The sequence below is a fragment of the Thunnus albacares genome, chromosome 22 (genome assembly GCF_914725855.1).
Source record: "Thunnus albacares chromosome 22, fThuAlb1.1, whole genome shotgun sequence".
NCBI classification, from domain to species: Eukaryota; Metazoa; Chordata; class Actinopteri; order Scombriformes; family Scombridae; genus Thunnus; species Thunnus albacares.
In genome coordinates, this window is record NC_058127.1 from 6,858,420 (window position 1) to 6,878,831 (window position 20,412).

The 20,412-nt window shown below is 38.9% G+C and overlaps 1 protein-coding gene across 5 annotated transcripts in view; it reads right to left on the reverse strand.

Moving 5' to 3' along the window:
* Window positions 1-20,412, reverse strand: part of col4a6 (collagen, type IV, alpha 6) — a 133,837-nt gene that overhangs the window by 45,038 nt on the left and 68,387 nt on the right. For all 5 annotated transcript variants that reach the window (XM_044341335.1, XM_044341333.1, XM_044341332.1 and 2 more), the window contains exon 4: window positions 17,382-17,459. In XM_044341335.1, coding sequence (XP_044197270.1) covers window positions 17,382-17,459 — 78 coding nt within the window. The remainder of the gene's footprint in view (window positions 1-17,381; window positions 17,460-20,412) is intronic.

Genomic DNA, 20,412 nt, shown 5'->3' on the forward strand with positions numbered 1-20,412 from the left:
CTGGTGAACATAGTGGAGCATTTAGCAACTAAAGAGCCAGATATTTCCCTCAGGAGTTGGTAGAGAGCTAAAAAAAAAGTGTGAATATTGGACTTACATTCACCAGGTAGACAGAAACTCTAAAATGAATGATAATGTTGCTCTGTAACTGCTGTAAATAAACAACTGTTTGCTGACCAGTTCAACACATCAACTTGAAAGGTGATGATATGTCAGTGTTGCGTTCATAATTGGTTTCTGCTGCCACCAAGTGGCCAAAAAATCAGTTAATGGAAGTTTAAAGACCCTTAATATTTAGTGTCACTCCTATAATTTTTTTTTGGGAGGGGGTTTAATATTTCGGTTAGGGTTAGATTATGCTATTCGGTATACTTTGGTTCTTAAAAATACATATTGCTCGTGTGATCTAATTTGCAGACATGATGAAAATAATGTGCATTTCTTTTTATACACATCAGGACAAGTTTTTATCAGAGATCAGTCTCTTCCTGCCAGTGTCTCCCCGAGTCCCAACACCATCTCACCACAGATGCCCTCGCCAGTTGGCATCTCTGTCTGTTTTCATGCCAGAGCGTCGGATCTCCACCCGGCTCTTCCAGACCTTCCACCCTCATCACCTTCCAGCAGACTGGTCAGTTTGTAGGCCCAAATCCCCTCCACCACAAAGGGCACAATGGAGCCTATTCTGGGCCACTAAGCTCTCTGGACTTACTGCTCCCATCAGGCCTACCTCACTTCCTGATAGAGGAGAGTGCTTGGACAGACAGATTCTCGCCGCCATGTGTGCGTGAAAACCGGCATGTGTGTGTGTGTTGTCGTCGAACGCACGCGCATGCAAACGCGGACGTGCACACACCCTCAGGCCCTCGGAGGGTTTAGCGGGACGTATTGTTCTGAGGGCCGGGTGTGCTAGGGAGAAGATTTCAACTGTCACACCGCATGCTCACTGCGGGACGGTGATGGGAACAACGTTTACGGGGGGAAGGGGTGTGGGGGGGGGGGGGGGGTTGGCGAATGGGTGTGTTGGGTCTTTGGGTGCAAGTTTAATCAGCGGGGCAGTCTGATAAACCAATTACAGCTTGAGCCACATGCACACACAGGCATGAATCGGCAGAACCTCAAACGCCCTCGACAAAAAAAAGGCCGAGCGATGGCTACAAAATGTGCTCAAAGAACGGGACTTTTGATGCTCTTGAACACAAAATGACACAACTGAAAACACTAAAGAAAAAGTCAGCAAGCTCCCACACCCATCTACACTCACACACACACACCCATCTACACACACACACACACACACACACACACACACACACACAGAAGATAAAGAAGGGAATCCTCTCTAGATGGGAATGTTTAGGTTGTGTCGTCTTTTTTCCCTCCTATCCGCTCTAGCGATCAGACCGCGAACCCAAACACCTTTGTTTATCTCAGACATGTTTGTCCTGCTCAGGATGAGTGATCACAAAGCAACCACAGACACGGTGGGGAGAGAGAACGAGAGAGAGAGGGCCACTTTACCTCAGGATGCGGGCTTTTAAGATAGTATATGTCTCAGATACTCACGTACATCTGTACTTAATTGTCTTTCTGCGCTATGCTGAATTTTTACATTTTGTCTAGCTCGTTTATTGGTCACCTGTTATTATGTGAGATTTTTGGATTTTTTTTGGCAAGTCTGATGCAAACGCCTGAAGCCTTCAGCTGTCTTGTTTTCATACCAGTTGCCACATGAAGAAACAAGAAGGGACCTCATGTCTGCAAGCCAATAGGAAGAGAGAATGAATTGAAATTTGGACTGTTGATTAAACAAAAGGAGACTATTTCTATTTTCTGACATTTTATAGACATACAGATTAATTGGTAATGAGCAGACCTACGGAGATCTGTTCCCCTGTATACTAAGTACTTATATGGATCACCTTAAAGTAAAGCCAATTTTTAAAAATCTACATAAACCAATATCACAAATTTGCCTCAGGGGGCTTTACCATCCATACAGCAACCATGTACTGTGACTGAAATTTGTCTTCTGTCCATCTCTGTCAGGTTAACTGTCCAATAAAGCAAAAACGCCCCCAAAAATCAACTTCAATGTGTTTTGACGAGTGTCATACGCCGCCAGAGGTTCCTAAATATCCACTGTGTCCTTCACTGGTTTTAGATTCCACTGAAATCCAGATCAATCATAGTTATCAATACACAGTAAATCTGACCACTACGTGCACATGTACACTCTCTTTCTCCTCTTTTCTTTCTTCCACAGACTGTGTGTGTTTTTCCTGCCTCATTCCCACCCCTCCTCTCCACCTCTGACTCATCTGTTTGTGGTGATGGCCGCCATTAAACAAACAACCTGTTCTCTCTTTTCATCCAGGTGCTTTCCACTCCAATAAAAACCCCATTAGCGGACAGTGCCCCTGCTGTCCCACGGTGATGATGTCATAAAGTCGTGGTGTTTTCTCAGCTGCCGGGCAGGAGGTGGAAGAAGCTAGAAAAATAGAATACTTTCCGGTTGGTTGTTTTTGCATTTATCTTTTTGTTATTTGAATGCAGGATATTACGAGACTCGACAGACTTCTTTCTCCAACTAAGAACCTTCGCTTATCACCAGAAGATGCTCAGTCCTAGAAATGTTACTTAAATGGTGTAATTGGGCTAAAACAAGCTTGCATGTCCATAAAAATTAGCCTGAGGTGACAACAACCTTAGAGTACAGATGTAATTGGCATGTATGGCCAGTTTAAATGCCGACGACCTTTAAAATCACCATACAGATGTGACTGTTGAGGTAAAGGAGGTGCAGATGTTTGCTAAAAAATGAATTACTATGCTTAATTAGGAGTTGTTTGGCTCGTATTGGGTCATGCTGAGATAAAGTGGGGAATGAAAAGTGATCAAAGTGTCTTTGATTGACACCAATAAATAAAAGCTGCAGTTAATCTATACATCTATAAATTTAAAAACTCTACATTTCATCTTGATTTTGAGATTCAGACAATATTTTTTTCTTTGCCGTGCTACATTTTGTTTTGGGGAGGAACCATAGAGGTGGGACGATTGCATCACTTACAGGAATAACAAAAAAAAAAGAGGGGGAGCAGCGAAGGAGATACTGTAGAGAGTGTTGAAAGATACATCCCATATGGAGGGAAGAGATGATAGGGGTGTCGGGGAGAAAAAAAAAAATTGTAAGTAATGAATGTATCACATTATTTCATTAGGAAAAGTAAGAGCATATGGTGTCGAGACAGCGGGGAAGATATGGAGACGCCTGTGTAGTTTCAGATAACATAATCTCACAAGTGATGCTGTCAGCTTCTCTTCATTTGCTCTACAAAAGCAGATGCATCTACAAAATCCTGTAAAACCTGCAAAGTTTTACTTTTGCACTTATATTCCTTGGATGTTTTTTAGTTGTACAGTGGTGGCAGCTATAGCAAGGATTTTAAAATATTGAGGTCATGACTTCGCCAAAACACCCCAGAAACATTTGATCAGACGTATAAATTAAAGTCTGTGAAATGTTTTAATTACTTGAATTTTTTGTATTCAATTTATTAACTTTGTTTTAGTTTCTACAAGGAAATAATTCAGATGGAGACATAAATACTTTTTCTATTTATTAACCTAAATGGAAATAAATTGAAATGTAAATCTGTAATCAGCCAATACAATATCAAAAAGTGTTGAGAGCTGCAATGATTAATTGATAAGGCAATCATTAGGAAATTAATCAACTATTTGATAATCAATTGTTTGTTTCACTCACTTTTTAAAGCAACAATGTCAAACATTTGCTGGTTCAAACGTCTCCTGGTTGAGGATTCAAAGACACCATTATGAGCATTTTTCACTATTTTATGTCACTTTATAGACCAAATAACTAATCGATTAATTGAGAAAATATTTGGCAGATTAATCGATAATAATAAAATAATCCTTAGTTTCGGCCTTAGACTTCAGTTTCCTCAATAAGTACTTTTCTTTAGTCTGGTTTCAGACAGTTTTATTGTCCAATGATGCCCCAAAATATGCTTTAGAAGCTTTAAATACAACATTTTTGACACAGAAAAAGTCTGAATGAACTCAAAAAACCAAACAAAAAACCTCATTCTTAAAAGTTCAGTATCCGGTATCGACTGTCGGAAACCAGTATGACTCCAACTTCCATTACCAAACGACGTTGGGAGTGCGTCAACAGCGCCAGCAACAGCCAAGAATGTAAAAGACGACACCAGGCTGTGTTGTTTTAGATCTGATTAATCAGAGACGTAGAAAAAAATGTGTTTATGACAGGAAGTCATAAACGTGAACATCCTGGTTTCCCTTCAGCTTCACCTCTCTTTGTTTATCAGACGGAGAGAGTTGTGATCACTGTCTGCATGACAAAAGAACTAAAAATGTGCATCTGTGTGAGGACGAGCTCGATCCAGCTGTGTTTAGTTAGGTCGGGATTGAGATTCCTGCAGAGTTTGTTAATACTCTGCTAATGTGCATATTTTCTGTATCTGTGTGCGTGTGTGTGAATCAGCGGCGTGGGACTCTTCTCCTCTACTTATCTCCGTTTTCTCTGCTCCTTCAAAACTAGACTCCGCCGTTAGGAAACACAGCAGACAGCTGAGCCACCTAACTTTTTTTTTTTTTTTCCGCCCTCCTGATACAATCTGACACCCACCCAAACTGCAGGTGACGCCCCGCCGACTACATTCATGCGCTGAGGGTTGAGATCAAAAGACAAAAATAAGTAACACTCCTGAAATTCCTGTCTAACTTTTTCGAGCATGGGGGTTCATTCTCGACCTGAACGCATAGACGTGATAACATATTCTACACTCAAAGTTCACTTACTTTGCTTTTCCGAAAGCTTTCAGCCGTATCCCATGACCTTTGTCAGGGAGGGGAACTTGCTCAAGTGTCATTATGTGACCTTTTAAAGGGCCAGTGTTTAAGATTTAGATGGATCTATTGGCAGAAATGGAATATAATATTCATAAGTATGTTTTATTTAGTGTATAATCTCATCATGAAAATAAGAATTGTTGTATTTTCATTATCTTAGAATGAGCCCTTTATATCTACGTAGGGTCCTCTTCCACGGAGCCTGCTGCCACTGGTTATTTAACTACCAACTTTTCTGTATAGTGGCAGTCAATTGGTACATTTGTATGCACTTAACAAACCAGAGCCCCGTTTTCAAAGGAATCTGAAGGCTAACAAACCTTCTTAAGCTCATGAGGTGTTTCCCAAGATGTTCTAATCGTAGATTAACGAGTGACTCCTAAACACTCGTAGGAGGCTGAGAGCATCTTAACAAGCACCGCAACTTGCAGGAGGAACCAAAAACTACTCTTTTTTATTGTTTTGTTCATTTTTATGTCTACTTTTATCATGAACAATGGTGTTCTTTAAGTGTTTAAATCAGAAAACAGAAAAATAAAGCTAAACTAACACACAGTCGTTGCTGTTGCTACTGTTATGATGGGATATGTTGTTTGTCACATGCTTATAGGCTTATAGGAACCACTACTGCTTCATTTTGGTTTAAATATGAGCTCAAGAGTAACGTCTACCTCAAGCAGGACAAAATTGTCTTTCAATGGTCTTTTCAATCAAGCTGAGGAAATCCATGTTTCTGTTATTTCCTACTACGTTTAAAGAAAACTGGTTTCTCATTTATATGTTTAAGAAATCAGCTTCTGAAAGTCGACTGTAACCCGGTTATTTACTGTATGTATTTGCATGTAATTGACCTCACAGCTGAATAAAAAGAGCTGAATGGAAACTAAACTTCTACTTCAAATTTAATTTTTTACCCTCAAATCTTGCCTCAACTGAACCTTGAGAAAGTTTTAAAGGGATTTAAAATATTTTTTTTTTTTTCATATTATCTGTTTGTTTCTTTTGTCTACTTAATTGTACATAAAATGCTGTTTTAACAGTTTGATACGTGTTAGCACAGGTCATATTTAGAAGTGATGGTGTATTGTACATAACTGACATCATATATTACCAGCTGCCGATGCACACACACGTAGACATACCACACACACACACACACACACACACACACACACACATATAAACATAACTGCACAGTCCAAAGTATTTTTGTTTGTGAGGTGATGAGCGTCTACATGTTTAACAGTGTTTCACTGAGTTTTGCTGAGTGCAGTAATGAGCAGGGCAGGGCGACTGTGCTGAAAAGAAAATGTCATAAATGATAGTTTGGATTTGTGTTAACAGTGTGTGTGTATATGTGTGTGTGTGTGTGTGAGTGGAAATGTCATAAACAGTTGTGCCATCATCATCACATCAAATCACAAGAGCCTATAAAATCAGTAATAACCAGTTTTGCGCATTCCTGCACATGTTTGCCCATTAGATCACCCAGAAGGTATCTAATTCCTGCTCCGTGCAGAAACGACAACAGAGGAGCTTCCCCTCTGGCATGTTTTCCATTTAATTTACTTTTATCCTTTTACTCTCATTCTTTTAAGGCTGTAATTAAGAATAGATGAGTAAGAATGTCACCGAATCTTCTTGGTGCATTTCTGTAAGCTTCTGCAGCACTTCAAAATTCAAATCTCTTTGAAATAAACTGTCTTAACGTATGGATCATGTTTCACGCAATATAATAATAGTTAAGTATTTAAAAGGGTGAAAGAACTTGCCCTTCATTGCACCTTGTAATTAAACCTCAGGTGTGTAAGAACATCTTGCTGTGTTCTTCTGGCATGCGGGTTATTACGAGTTCACTATAAAGTGTCACTAACTGCATCTTTCCATCTGTGCAGAGTCTGATGAGAAAAGCAGCATCTCTGTTCAAATCTGCACTGTTAAAAACCATCAGAATAAAGATTAAATAAACTGAAATGACAGTTAGCTGCAGATTTTTTAAAAAAAGCATCAGATATTATTTGTTTGGGACATGCACCACATAACCCATAAACTCAGACTGGTTTCTCCAACTCACTGGAGTTCCTGGAGGAGCCATAAGGGGGCAGTAGAGTGCATTAGAAACTGATGCACCTACAGAAGGTTCACCTTTAATATGAATGTCTTCTCCTGTCATGTGCTTTGCTCCAGTTTTACTTAAAACTGGAAAAAACTTTTTAAGATTTAACTGGAAACAACTTCTTCTGCTGTTTGGTTCCTCTTTTACTTGCTTTTTTAAATCCTCTTCTGTCCGTTTCTGTCTTTGTTGTTTTACCTTTAGATGAGATAATAGTATAAAACACAAGATCCGAGCATCCAAATAGGTGAAAGACACTGAGTGTAACGAGAAAGGACAGATGGAAGGAAGGCTGATGGAAGACCTTGAAGACTACAACACACACACACACACTTGGTGCCCCTGACCTTCTTGTCTACTCTGGCCTTTGTTGTTGGCTGTGACCTTTGACCTCTCTTAGACTAAACGCTATGTATGGTGAAGGGGATGAGCCGACAATGAGTGAGTGTCAGGTGTGTTTAAAAGAGAAAGAGAGAGAGAGAGAGAGAAGTTCAAAGCTAAAAACGGCAACCTTCCATCGTTTCAGCTCGAACCGAAAGATGCGTTTTTTTGTTTGTCGAGCCGTTTTCGGACAATAAGCGGTGTAAAATGGCTGCTCTACCGCCATTTTACAAGTGTATGTGGGTTAAGACGAAGCCTAAACAAAGCCCACCACCATTTTTAGACTACCTCAAAGGGACAGAGATAGATAAAATGCCATACAGGGGCCCAGCACTGCTGTGTGTGTGGGGAGAGAAATGTTTGGATGACAGGACACTACTGATAAGAAAGTCCTGTACATTAGTCTGGTCTGTAGGTACATTGTCATACATGTCACACACACACACACACACACACACACACACACACATATATAACAGTAACATATGCATATACCCCTAAAATACACACCCATACATAGGAGCGCTAACTCAGCGAAACCCAGACGAGCTTAATAATCACAAACACAACACATTAGAGAACGCATGCAGAGAGAGAGAGATAGAGAGAGAGAGAGAGAGAGAGGGAGAGAGAGAGAGAGGCTGGAAAGATATATTGAAAGATAAGGAAGAGAGAGACAAAGATCAAAGTCGTCATTCATGCTTATCGCAGGGTCGCGCGACTGCCAGCACAGATTATCAGCGCGCGATCCGAGCCTATCTATGTGCGATTGTGTGTGTTTGCAAAAAAAAAAAAAACTATAGATAAGTCTTTCATCCCCCCCGCTTCTTTAAATCATAACATCTTCATAACACTTAACCGAATAGTTTTAGTCGTCTAAAGAAGAAACAATTACGACTGAGCTCTCGCACGTCAACTCACAGGTGCATAGAGTCCGAAAAGAGGTTGTGCTCACTTTATTAACACGCTTTGTGGTTCTGGTGAAGATTATCGACGCAGAGCAAAATTAGAGCGGTTACTTCTCAGTTGTCTAAACTAGAAAAACAACAAAAAGTGGAAAAGCTGCACATTTATAACTATAGTGTGTGTTTTTAGTCATTTTTTTAAAGAAATAATGTCCAAATTTTCTCAAAAGCTTCAGTGATACTAAACTGAATATCTTTGGTGTTGTTGACAAAAGAAGACATTCAAAGACGTCATCTTGGGCTTTGGGAAGCACTGACAGACATATATGATATTTTATAGACTGATAGATTCATTGAGAATATAAATGAGAGAAAATAATCGTAGTTGCAGCCCTCAGATTTTTATAAACCTGACAAACAAACATGTTGGTGTATTTTTGTCCTACCAATAGGGACGCCTGATTGGTAAAACATGCATACAGGCTTTATTGGAAGGCACTTTTTAGGTTGGAGAACTTGTAGTTTTTTCCCATTTTCCCTTTTCTTTAGAGCTTAAATTAGATGAATCAACAAATAATAAACTGAAACTGTGTGTTAGTGTTTTTTTTTTGTCATCACGTCTTCTTCGATTGCTGTCAGAGACCCTTCACACCTTCCATTAAAATGCGTCTCATATCCAGATCGTATCTACATATGATTTAACCTGATTACATTTACACCTGGTATTAATATGTGTCTCCAGTGTCCACATTGAGATCCGATCCTCCGTCCAGCTCAAACAACCGAACGTCACACCCTCCTCGTCTCCTTTACCAGGGCTAAACATGGGTCGATCACCCATCACTGCGCCCACTTCATTAAAAAAGGGACAAGTTAGCCTGCCCCTGCCACTTTTCTTGTTATTGTCCTTGGTTTTTCTGTACGCCAGTTTCATGTGTTAAACGTTTCGTTGACATTGCAGCCAGAGTGGTTGTAGCTGTTCTCCAGCATTTGGTTAACCAATGCTCATTGCGATATGAATCGCCAAGTTTCACTTGTATACTTTAATTGGATCAAATCAGAAGCAGACATTTGGTCTCCATCAGTCTCTTGAATATCCATAGCTTTGTTGCTGCTTTCTTGCTAGCTCGCTAACTGGCTAATGGCTGCTACCTCTCTGCTTTGGAACAGTTAATTACGTATTTCCACCCACTTAGTTGTTGTATGCGATGCAATTGCATTTACAATTGTGTTCAACGTGGTCACAATGTGTCCCCGACAACCTCTGGAAGTTGTTTAGCCAATTGGATTGGATTGCATCCTCAATGCATCTTCAGTGCACTTACACCTGTAGTTTCATGTGGTCAAACTCCATTTGATTACAATCCGATCACCCAAAACGCATTTTAATTCAAGGTTTAAAGGGGTCAAAGTGACATTATCATTGAGGTCGTGCAGCTGTAAACACACTATAGATGGATTTGATGAGTCATCACTAAACTAAAATCAAAGCAAGCATGATGTCGGATCTTCAACATGTTTCCAGAAATTGATGAAAATGAAATACAAAGTAGGAAAAAACACTCCAAAATCTAATTCAGTCTGTTTTATCTTGACTTTTTCTTTCTTCAATCACAATGATATCACTCTATTTAGTCTCTGACTCTTCTTTGTTCTCTAGCAACTCGATTGTTCATCTCTTTATGAGCAAAACAACATACTGCAGTCAAGCATTTCTTCCATTTCCCTCACATCTTCCTTTTCTTTATTGTTTACGGACTTTAACTGAATAAAAAAGGGGTCAATTTGTCTTTATCTTTTTCATCTGGTTTGACATGAAAGGGTTTCTGTTAACCTTTCTTTACATTCTTTCTCTCCCTCTGCGACTGTTTCTTCCTTGTCTTTTTTTTTTTCTTCTCTACCTGCTTCAGGATTAAAGTAAAGGAATTCAGTGATGGAGAGATGCAGTCTTTCATCGAGAGGCCCTGTTGAGGGGTTTCATCCCTCGTTTCTTATCTTCCCATCCCACCGAGACACACATCCACTATCACTTTACCCTCATCTCATTTTGAAAAGGGGGCGTCGCTCCACTCTCTCTTTTCCTCTCTATTCATCCTTTATTCCTGCTTCCCCTTTGTTGTCTGGGTGTGTGTTTCTTGCTTTGTCTCTCTCTCTCACACACACACACACATCCTGATTCTTCTGCTACCAGCTTCATCTCAACATTTCACTATTTGCTGGAGCGGACGCCTTTTTCAGCCAATCACAGTGTTTCTTCATTTATTACACTGTGTTCAAATAATTAATCAATTAACTGGTTAATGAATCAATAGGAGTTGAACAATTTCAATAATTACTTTACTGTTTGAGGCATTTATCAAGTAAAGATACCAGACATTTGCTGATTCTGGTGTCTTTTTGCACTGTTTTATATTATAAAGATAGTATTTAGAGCAATTTCAGGACGTCACCTTGAGCTCGGAAAGATTGTAATAGTAAAAATAATTTTCTGATATTTTATAGATATAAAACGATTAATCAAAAATGCAGCTCTGGTTGTGTTTTTGCAGATTGCCAGGTTAAACTCAACCAGCATTCTAGTTAGCTTAGCTTATAGCAAAGAACATTTTTAAAAATTTAATCCTGCGTTGAAATCTGTAAAGACAAGTTGCACCAAGACTGACCCTCCAAATCACTCAAAATGTCCTTTAAATACTGAAATACAGCAGCAAACATCAGGAAATCTTTATTTTGAGTTTATTTTGAGTTAATTTAACACTTTAAATTCTCACCTACGTCTAGAAATGGGCAAAATGTTTGCAACATTGCCCACAATAGTCTAATATAACCAAAGGTATTAAAGGGAAAGCTATGATGTTGCATCTCTGACTGCTGACGAATTTATTTTGTCTTATATAAGAGGGGGGACCCAATAATGTTTCCTTTAGTAAGACCCTCACTTACGATGTTAACTCCTGGATTGAAGATGTAATCACTGCAGAAACAGTTTGATTACTGCAGCATGACACAGAAAATGTTGAGCTGATCCCGCTGGCAACTTGACAAAACTAGGAAGTCCTCTCTCTCTGTTTCTGATTGACACAGACGGAGTCCGACGAAATTAAATGAAGCACACACTTCCTGACCTCTTTACAACTTGAAAAGCTCCACACACACACACACACACAGACACACACACACACACTATCCTGCCTGTCATCCCTAATACTGCCCTTTGACCTTTGGAGTTCACCCAGTGGGAGCGGATGTTATTGGACCTAATGGATTCAATATGACACATATATCTAAGCCAGGAAAGACTTAAGTAAAGCTTTACACACACACACATGTGAACACAGACCTTAAGACAGAATCTCAGGACTTTAAGAGAAAATGAAACCCTTTGGCTATTGAAAACCAACTAAAGCCAACACACAGCGTCTGGATTGTGTCTCTGGTGTGTTTGTGTTGGGGGAACGGGGTCTTCCTCCTCCAGGCATCAGCGACAGATTTAGAGCTACAGTTGATGAGAGAAGCCTTGTCAATCTAGTTGTTACAAGCCTCTTTATCCTGTTCAGGAACATAAAATTGACAAGAGGCGTTGTTTGTTACTCCCACTATTATGGTTGTGTCACATTTATTGGTTTGGCAGCTTCTATTTTTTTATGCCTTGCCAAGTCTGCCCTCCGCTTCAATACGTAACACGGTGTTCTAGTTTGTGATGCCCTGAAGAGTTATTGGCACAGTTGTTGGTAATTAAAATGTGTACTTCTTTTTTCTTGTCAAAAACTGATATATTGATATAGACTATCTTAATGAAATCTGCTGCAAAGCAAGCTGGAGAAACTACACTTAAATATGATTGATAGGAATGGAAAATTTAAGTTTGTTGGCTAATTGGCTCATAATTGACTGTACACTGGAAATAACCAGTTACATTTACTGTTGTTGATGCAGTCAAGTCATTTTTTAGTGTATTTTTTTGACAATTTAATTAGTTTCACTTATATATTCCCATCACAGAGTTCAGCTTTTGCAACTTTTTATTCAAAAGTTTACATTGCACTTTATTTTCTAACATTTCCTTGATTAAAACATGTTATCTTAAAGTCTGTGTTTGTGGTCCACACTTTACCCTAGATTGTTTTAATAAAGAAGTTAGATAATGAAAGCTAAGCTAAGCTAACTGGCTGCACCTTTAACTTTGAATTCTGCACATTTACTCCTTTTATTCCCTTTTACATAGAAAATATTACATCTAGCAATTTTTTGTGTTTTTCTTTCTAAAAACTAACTCATAACTCATATTTTAAAGGGCCAGAAACACAGACTTTAAGTTAGATAAATTTAATCAAGGAAAAGTTAGAAAATGAAAGCTAAGCTAAGCTAACTGGCTGCACCTTTAACTTTAATTTGTTGTGTCTTCATTTCATCAATATCTTCTAACTTTTCCTTATTTAACACAATCTGGTTTGAATTCTGTGCATTCCCTTTTGCACAGGAAATATTATTAATATATATATATAATCTAAAAACTAACTCAGTAGATATGAACCTTCTGTAAGTAGCATTTTGTTTTGCATTTACAATATCTGCACAGGAACAGCAGTTGCACCTGCATAGCACCGTCTATACTCTTTCTATGACGATCCCATCCAATGATTGATCTCTTCAAGAGTTGAACTTTAAACCAGATGATCCTAAGCTTCTGACAGGCAACGGCAAAAATGACAAAAGTTCAGCCCTCAGGGATCAACAGAGCATCACCGAAAATCACACAAGATGGCATTTATACTCCGTTGATCTGTCTTCATCTCATTACGTTGTTATTTTTCCTGCGCGAGGTGCCAAAGTTTCATGCAGACACAGCTCCTACACGATCATCCTTTATTTGCAGGAGACGTTTCAATAGTGAACATCCTCCTCTCGCAAGTCGCGCAGGTGAAACTGACTCAACGATTGATTCTGGTCCAAAGCAAACTCAACGTACAGAGAGATAATTAGAGGAGAATGTTTTAGAGCGTGTCACGTCTGGCTTTTTTTTTTTCCTATCCAGCGTGTGTGTGTGTGATCGAGATTTGCAGTGATCCCAGGAAACTTTTACTCACTTCGAAATGGAAGAATTTTTTTTTTCTTTAATTATCTAAAGTATGTTGACAGAGAAAAGAGACAATGCAGAAGTGTCTAAGAAATCCCAGTGTCTCAATTCTGCTTGTTTAAGCATAATTGCGTTTAGCTCACCAGTTTAATAGAGCTGAACCTCTGATTTGATTGACAGAAAGTAAACTGACTTAATCAATTGGATATTTAAGTCAACGCTCCAGCTTTTCAAATATGATTATTTGCTGCTTTTCACTGTTTTATATCATTGTCAACTGAACATTTAGAGTTTTAAATTGATGTCGGAGGAAAGCTATGGCCATTTATCACTATGTTGTGACCAAACGATTAACTTTTATTTCAGAGATAACTGTCAGATTAATAGATACTTACAAAAAAAAGTAAGTATCACCGTCTTCACTTGCTCAATAAAGGCATTTTATTGAAATACCTTTATTACGAAGACAGTGTGCGGGTGTCATTTCCTCTTTTTAGTACGTGGCTACTCCACCAACGCACCTGTCACAAAGACTACACAGGTGTACAAGAGATTTTAGATGATCTAAGATTAATAGATACTAAAAAGAATCATTATTTAAGAGTTAAATGATAATTATGAGAGGAAAATATTGATATTTTTAAATATAGACTAAAAACCTACCTTTTCTATAGTGTCTTATAATTTAAATTATACATATTTTTATTAACTTACTAATTTATTGTAATCTATATATTTTGTGTAGTTCTAGTTACACAAAACTACAGTAAATTTTTGGTATTTTACTTGTATCTTGTGCTTTAGTCTCCTAATCCATATTACCATCATGTGCATTTGTCAATCACATGTAAAGCGCTTTGACTTGTATGAAAGGTGCAATATAAATAAAGTTTGATTGATTGATTGATTGATTGATTGGCATTGTTCCCTGTTGAACAACCAGTGAAGGTACTTTCTCTTGACCACCAATTTTCCACTTTTTTACAAACTTGCCAACCATTTTTTAATATATAGGCTGTATAGGGGATGTAGTTCTGCTCTAAAACTAAGTATCACAATTACTTTTTGTGTTTTAAAAGAAGAATTATCTACTTTTTTTTTTTCATTTCTCAAATTTCTCATCGCTCCCTTTACAGTCAGGAGTCCCTGACGTGCACAAACGCTGGCGTAAACTTCAGGGCTCTTAACAGCCATGATCGAGAACACGCCTCAGTGAGCCGACCTGTAAGTACAAAAGTAAAACTGAAAAGAGACAAATAAGCACCTTACCACTTAAACGGCTCCCAACAATAACAGTTAAAGAAGGTAATATAGCTACAGCTGTGTCATTTAGGCCCAGCATGAGGCCTGTACAGAGGTAGGTGGTATTACCTGAGCTATATCATTTACCTACAGGTACTTGGGTGTAATGCGGCGGCCGTCGCTATGTTATTTACCTAAAGTGGCGTACAGTAGGCAGGCAGTAAGTGTAGGCTTCTGTGTCAGACAGTAATTGTTGTTTGGATAGAGGCTGAAAGAGACCCGAGCAACAGTGTGCAGCTTACAGTTAGTCTGGTTTAGTCAGAAGTGAACACGCCGAGGTCTCAGCTGCGGTTTGTTTTACACTTTTTTTGTCATTTTATCAATAGTAGCACAACTTTATATCGAGTTTAAGCTCATTGTTTAGCTGTCCGGCTGCAGATTTACTGTTTCGGTTCACTCTCAGAGCTCTCATAGTGTCGTTTTCAGCCGCGGCAGGAAGTTGTTTTTAGATAAAAAGCTCTAAAAACCCACCGTACACTACCTGCTTAACACCAAACAGCAAACAGACACAGTTAGCGACTAGCTGATGAACACAGTGGCTCAACTGGCTTATTTAGCAGAGAGGAGCCAGATATTTCCTTCAGGAGTTAGTAGAGAGCTAAAAGAGAGTGAATATTGGACTTAAATTGGACTGATGACGCTGCACTGTAACTGCTAGATGTGTAAATTAGCAACTGTTTGCTAACATGTTCAACATATCAATTTAAAATGGGGACTTATGGGGATTTCCTACAATCCTATAAATTCCTCCTCTCTCCTCCTCCTCTTCTCCATCTGTATGTCTTCATGTACCATGAATGCATGTCACTAACTTGGCTTCTTCCCCCGGAGCTTTTTGTACTTTCTCATCCGCAAGAAACCCCAGGATCCGGGCTGTGAGCCTTCGCCGCGGGGCTGTCCTGCTAAAGCTATTTGTTATTGCTAGTCATATATCTATCGTTATTATTGTTATTGTTATTATTGTTGTTATTCTGCTTCTCTGTCCCCCTGACTTATGACTATATAAATAAACTGAATTGAAACTGAAAATGAAAAGGTGATGATATGTCCGCGTTGTGTTCACGACTTGTTTCTGCTACCTCCAGGTGGCCAAATAATCTGTTAATGCAGGTTTAAGCTTATATTTTATAACCAAAAGTCTCCAGAATTAGAAAAAGTAAACACTGTTTCAGTGTTTTAAGAGTCAAAAGATGCTAAAACTGAAATCTTTAGTGTGAAAATGAATCTTTTTCTCCTGAAGGCAGATTTTAAAGCAGGACTTCCTTGACTACTATAAATATTACTACTGCAGCTGTATAGCGTCACCTATATATCTGATTCTTCCCCTTATTTGATTTGTTTTTTAGACACATAACAACCACAACAACAAACTCAGTCTAACCCCTCATGAGAGTTCAAACTACTTTCACATACGCCTCTTAAAATAATGAAAGGGTAAAGAGAAATCCTTCCACTTATACGTTTGCAGCCTTCATCCCTTCATCAACGAGTCAGTGCAAAGGAATTCATATCGATCCAGCAGGTTTGTATTGACATAAAACACCTGCAAAACTTCCCTCCTAAGCTGCTCTGTTTGTCACTACTGAAGTGTTAACAGCTGTGTTTGTAAATGTTTCTGTACGTAACGAAATAAGCGCGCACGTAGAGTTTACCGCAGCCATCCGTCGATGAGCGAGCTGCCTCGCTCTCTCTGCCAACATCTTCTAACAGACGGCAGTTGACATTAATTTCATGGCAGCAATGACAAGAAAATGAGTTCCTCGCCTGAAGACACTGTTTATTGTGTGTGTGTGTGTGTGTGTGTCTGATTTCTCGCCTGGGGGAATCAAATATCACAATGCAGACTATAGATAAGGACTGTTGAAACATGCATCAGACTGACAGAGTTGATATATGTGAAATAGTCTGCGGGTGTTGATGTGGGTAGTTGTGTGATGGAAAGAGCGCTGAGGTCATCGTTTCTTAAAGAAGACGTGGTAATTGAGTTGTCGTCGGGATATGAAAACATCATGTTTAATAGCTCGTAACACCTGGGTGTTCAATTATAAAATAAAGGCGACTTCAGGCTAAACCAAAGCTAAAATATTACAATAAACTATGTAAACAGAACCTCTGATACACAATAAAAATCAAAAAGTTTTGGTAATTGCAGCACCAATGCAATATTGGGTTAACTTTACCCAGTACAAACCAGTTGTTTTGACCCAGTATTACTGTTATTTTTTACAGTGCTGTTGGGTTAAACTTAACTAAACTAAAATATGGTTATTTTAACCCAGAGTTGGACACATAAAGCTCAAGTTTTAGCTTAAAACTGTCACAACTTTATTGGTATTTCCACAAAACGATGTGTCAATAACAAACCATGACATGCAAGTTTAAAAAGAGTAGATTATAACAAGGTTCGGTTTGGGTAGATAACCCAACAAACAATAAAACTGGGTCAAAACAAGTGTTGGGTGGCTTTCTGGGTAACGTTAACCCAGTATCGTGTCGCTGTATTGACCTAAATCGGCTCAATTTTGAGCCAATGTGTATAAAACCTTCACATTTCGTTGCCCTTTCATGATCTACTGTGGAAAAAACATGTGCAAAGTGATGATGTGCTGTGATTTTTAAGGATGACAGAAATATGGAAAGAGAGGTGAAAAATTATTCAACGAGAGCCAAGATGGCATCATACAGGCGAGCTGCGACTCACCCTGCTGCCTTTCTCTGGGTTGCACTTGCATCCTCCGCTGCAGTCCAGGCCTGCACACGGCTCGTCAGACTTGGTACCCTGCGGACACACGGAGAGAGAGAGAGAGAGAGAGAGAGAGAGAGATTACAGTTAATGCTTTGCAAATATATCCCCGGATCTCTGTTCACGCTGGAAAAATGTAGTCGACAAAAGCGAATAGGTCACCGAGCGATTTAAGGCATGTTGCTGCAAAAGAGCGAAGAGCTTCACTGATAAACAATCAAACAAAGAGACGAAACAGAGGCGGATGAGCACAAAGAGGCTCAGGTAACAACACTGTGACTCATGTGGAGATTGTGAGTTGCATCAAGGAAAAGTTGGCAGCTTGAAAGAGGGAAAATATTTAGAAAAAGGATCCCGGTAGAGTTTATTCTGGGTGTTTAATGATAAAATGTGTGATTTTTGGGGGAGTTTCTAAAGGGGGACAGATGACTTAGTGTGTGACCGTTCCCTCCAGGCCCTCCTCTCTGCTGGTTGATTAATAACAGAGACTCAAACCAGCTTTAACTACAACCAGAGTCAAACCTCTCACTAAAAGAATAGAGCCAGTGATACCGACAGAAGCCCCGGGGAAGCCCTGCGCTCTACATGACTCCGTTCATAATGTTACTCTGACCTGTGGGATGTTTGTTGTTTTCTTTAACAGGATTGAGAGGATTTCATGCCAACATGTCCAAGATGTTTCTTAACAATCTCATGAATGAATGATTTCAACTGTATAGTGTGTAAAAGTGGTTCCAAGCCACTAAACAGATAAAGCAGAGAAGAAGACAGATGTTTACAAAGAGGTTGTTCATGCAGAAATGTACATCATTGTAAAATACCAGGAAAACCGACTTGGCTGTGTTCATACATCCCGTCTGTAAACAAACTAAATCACACAGCGTTTGTAGCCTCTAAACTTCAAGTGAACTGCAGATTGACCTCTTGTGTTCAGGGTGGCATTCCTGACATATCTACGCAACATCACGCAGTGCTTTTAGACTTTATAAGCAGCACACAGAGAGAGCTTTTATAAGCCGGCGTATGATTGGCAGAGGCTCATAAATACGAGGCTCTTAAAACTTCAGAACGCCGTCTATTCGCGTGTTGGTGGGAGGCTGACGGATCGCATACTGAGGGGAGATATGTGCGTTTTTTTAATTGTCTTCTGAAATATATGACAGATACATGTATGAGTCGAGCACTTCCGCGTGAACATATGAGTATAAGATGTATCATATGGGACCATGCTTTGGGGGGGTCAAACTCAAAGGTCACGGCTGGCATTTCAATGTGATTAGTGGCTGAAAGGGTGCCGGCGGGGGTGGAGAGACGTGGAGGAGGAGGAGGAGGAGGTGTCGGCTGGGGTCTGACGGAGGTTAAGGGGACGAGGGTAGATGAGGAGAAAGTGTGCAGGTCAAAGCTTAAATTCGATGAAGAGTGCGGAGTGTATGTGCGATTGTGTGAATGTGTCTTCATATTAAGGAAGGTCAAGGACCCTCTGGGACCCCTGTGAGGAATCATGAGCTGGTCTAGTCTAGATCTAACCCCGGTATAAAAAGGGCCTGGGAAAGCAGTGTGTATCCCATGTAAAAGCATCTGAGAAATATTTATCTCAAGAGGGTCAACAAGACGGCTTTAAACTGCAATCTTTGGTATTTTATCAATTGATATATCGTTATTATATTCATATACAGTGAATCTACTGTGCTTGGAGACATCTAGATCAACATCGCCTTCCTTAGGTTCACTGATCACATGATCTGCAACAGGTGTCTACCGTCAAAGTTTATTTTAGTTTATTTTAGCAGCCAATAACAGATCATATATACATATATTGACTCATATGACTCATTTAGGTTTCACTTTCAACATCTTTAAGCAGCAAATGTTGTGAACAATGTAATATTTAAGAACTAAAATCTAATAGATACTCACATTTTGCCAGATATGTTCTATTTAGTTAAGTGTAATTGACAATTATATTCATTAGAATCATCTGCTGAGTGTTTTATTATCCATGAATCATTTAGTCTATAGAATATATATTATATAATAATACAGTAGTCAAAAAAGACTCTAAAACCCCAAAAAATATCTTCAAATGTCATGTTTTTGGTTTTAAAATAACTTCAATGTTTAGTCAATTATCAAATGTTTGTCAATTACTTTTCTGTAGATTGACTAATTGGTTGATCAGCCAATCATTTCAGCTCTAGACTACATGCATTTTATACACTTATGGCTAAAATTTTTTTTTTTTTTTGCTCTTATCTTGACATTTTAATAATTTCAAACAAGATCCAATAAGGAATAAGCTAACAGTCACACCTGTCCTTGATGATGTAACCAGTGCCATCTAACCTAATAACATCTGTAAATAATAAATTCATGTACATGTTACTTATATTTTCACACAAAAAAACGCAATAGTATGCTCCATTATCTATGGTATTGTTTGCATATGCTAAAGAAAACACAATATCTAAATGGAGTATAGAGATAGAGACAAGAGATGATGGAAATCAAACAAACATGACTCTTTTTTCATTAATAGCTCCAGTAGCCTTCCTTCCTTCTATCCTGCAACACTATTTATTTGAAAATATACATCATATATATTCTTTTATGATATTATTATTATGTAAGGGAATTTCAAAGCGGACAGAAACTGGTGAGCATACTGTGGTAGTAGAAGTTAACAAGAAGAGGGCAAAGATTACAACTGACAAAAAAAAAAAAAAAATGAATAAAATCAAAGTGGCACCTGCCCAAGACGGCAGCATCAATTACAACCATCGAAGCTACAAACAAAGAAACACAATGGAGAAGGAAGAGAGAGGAAAACATACACAACAAGGAGAAAGCAAGCTTGGCACAAAGCAGGGAGAGAGAGAGAGAGAGAAAGAGAGAGAGAGAGAAGGAGGGGAAAGGTCAGTGGTGCTGGTCCTGCTTTCTTCTCTCTGATCTCCTCGACTCCTCTAATCACAGTGACAGAAGGAGGGCAAGA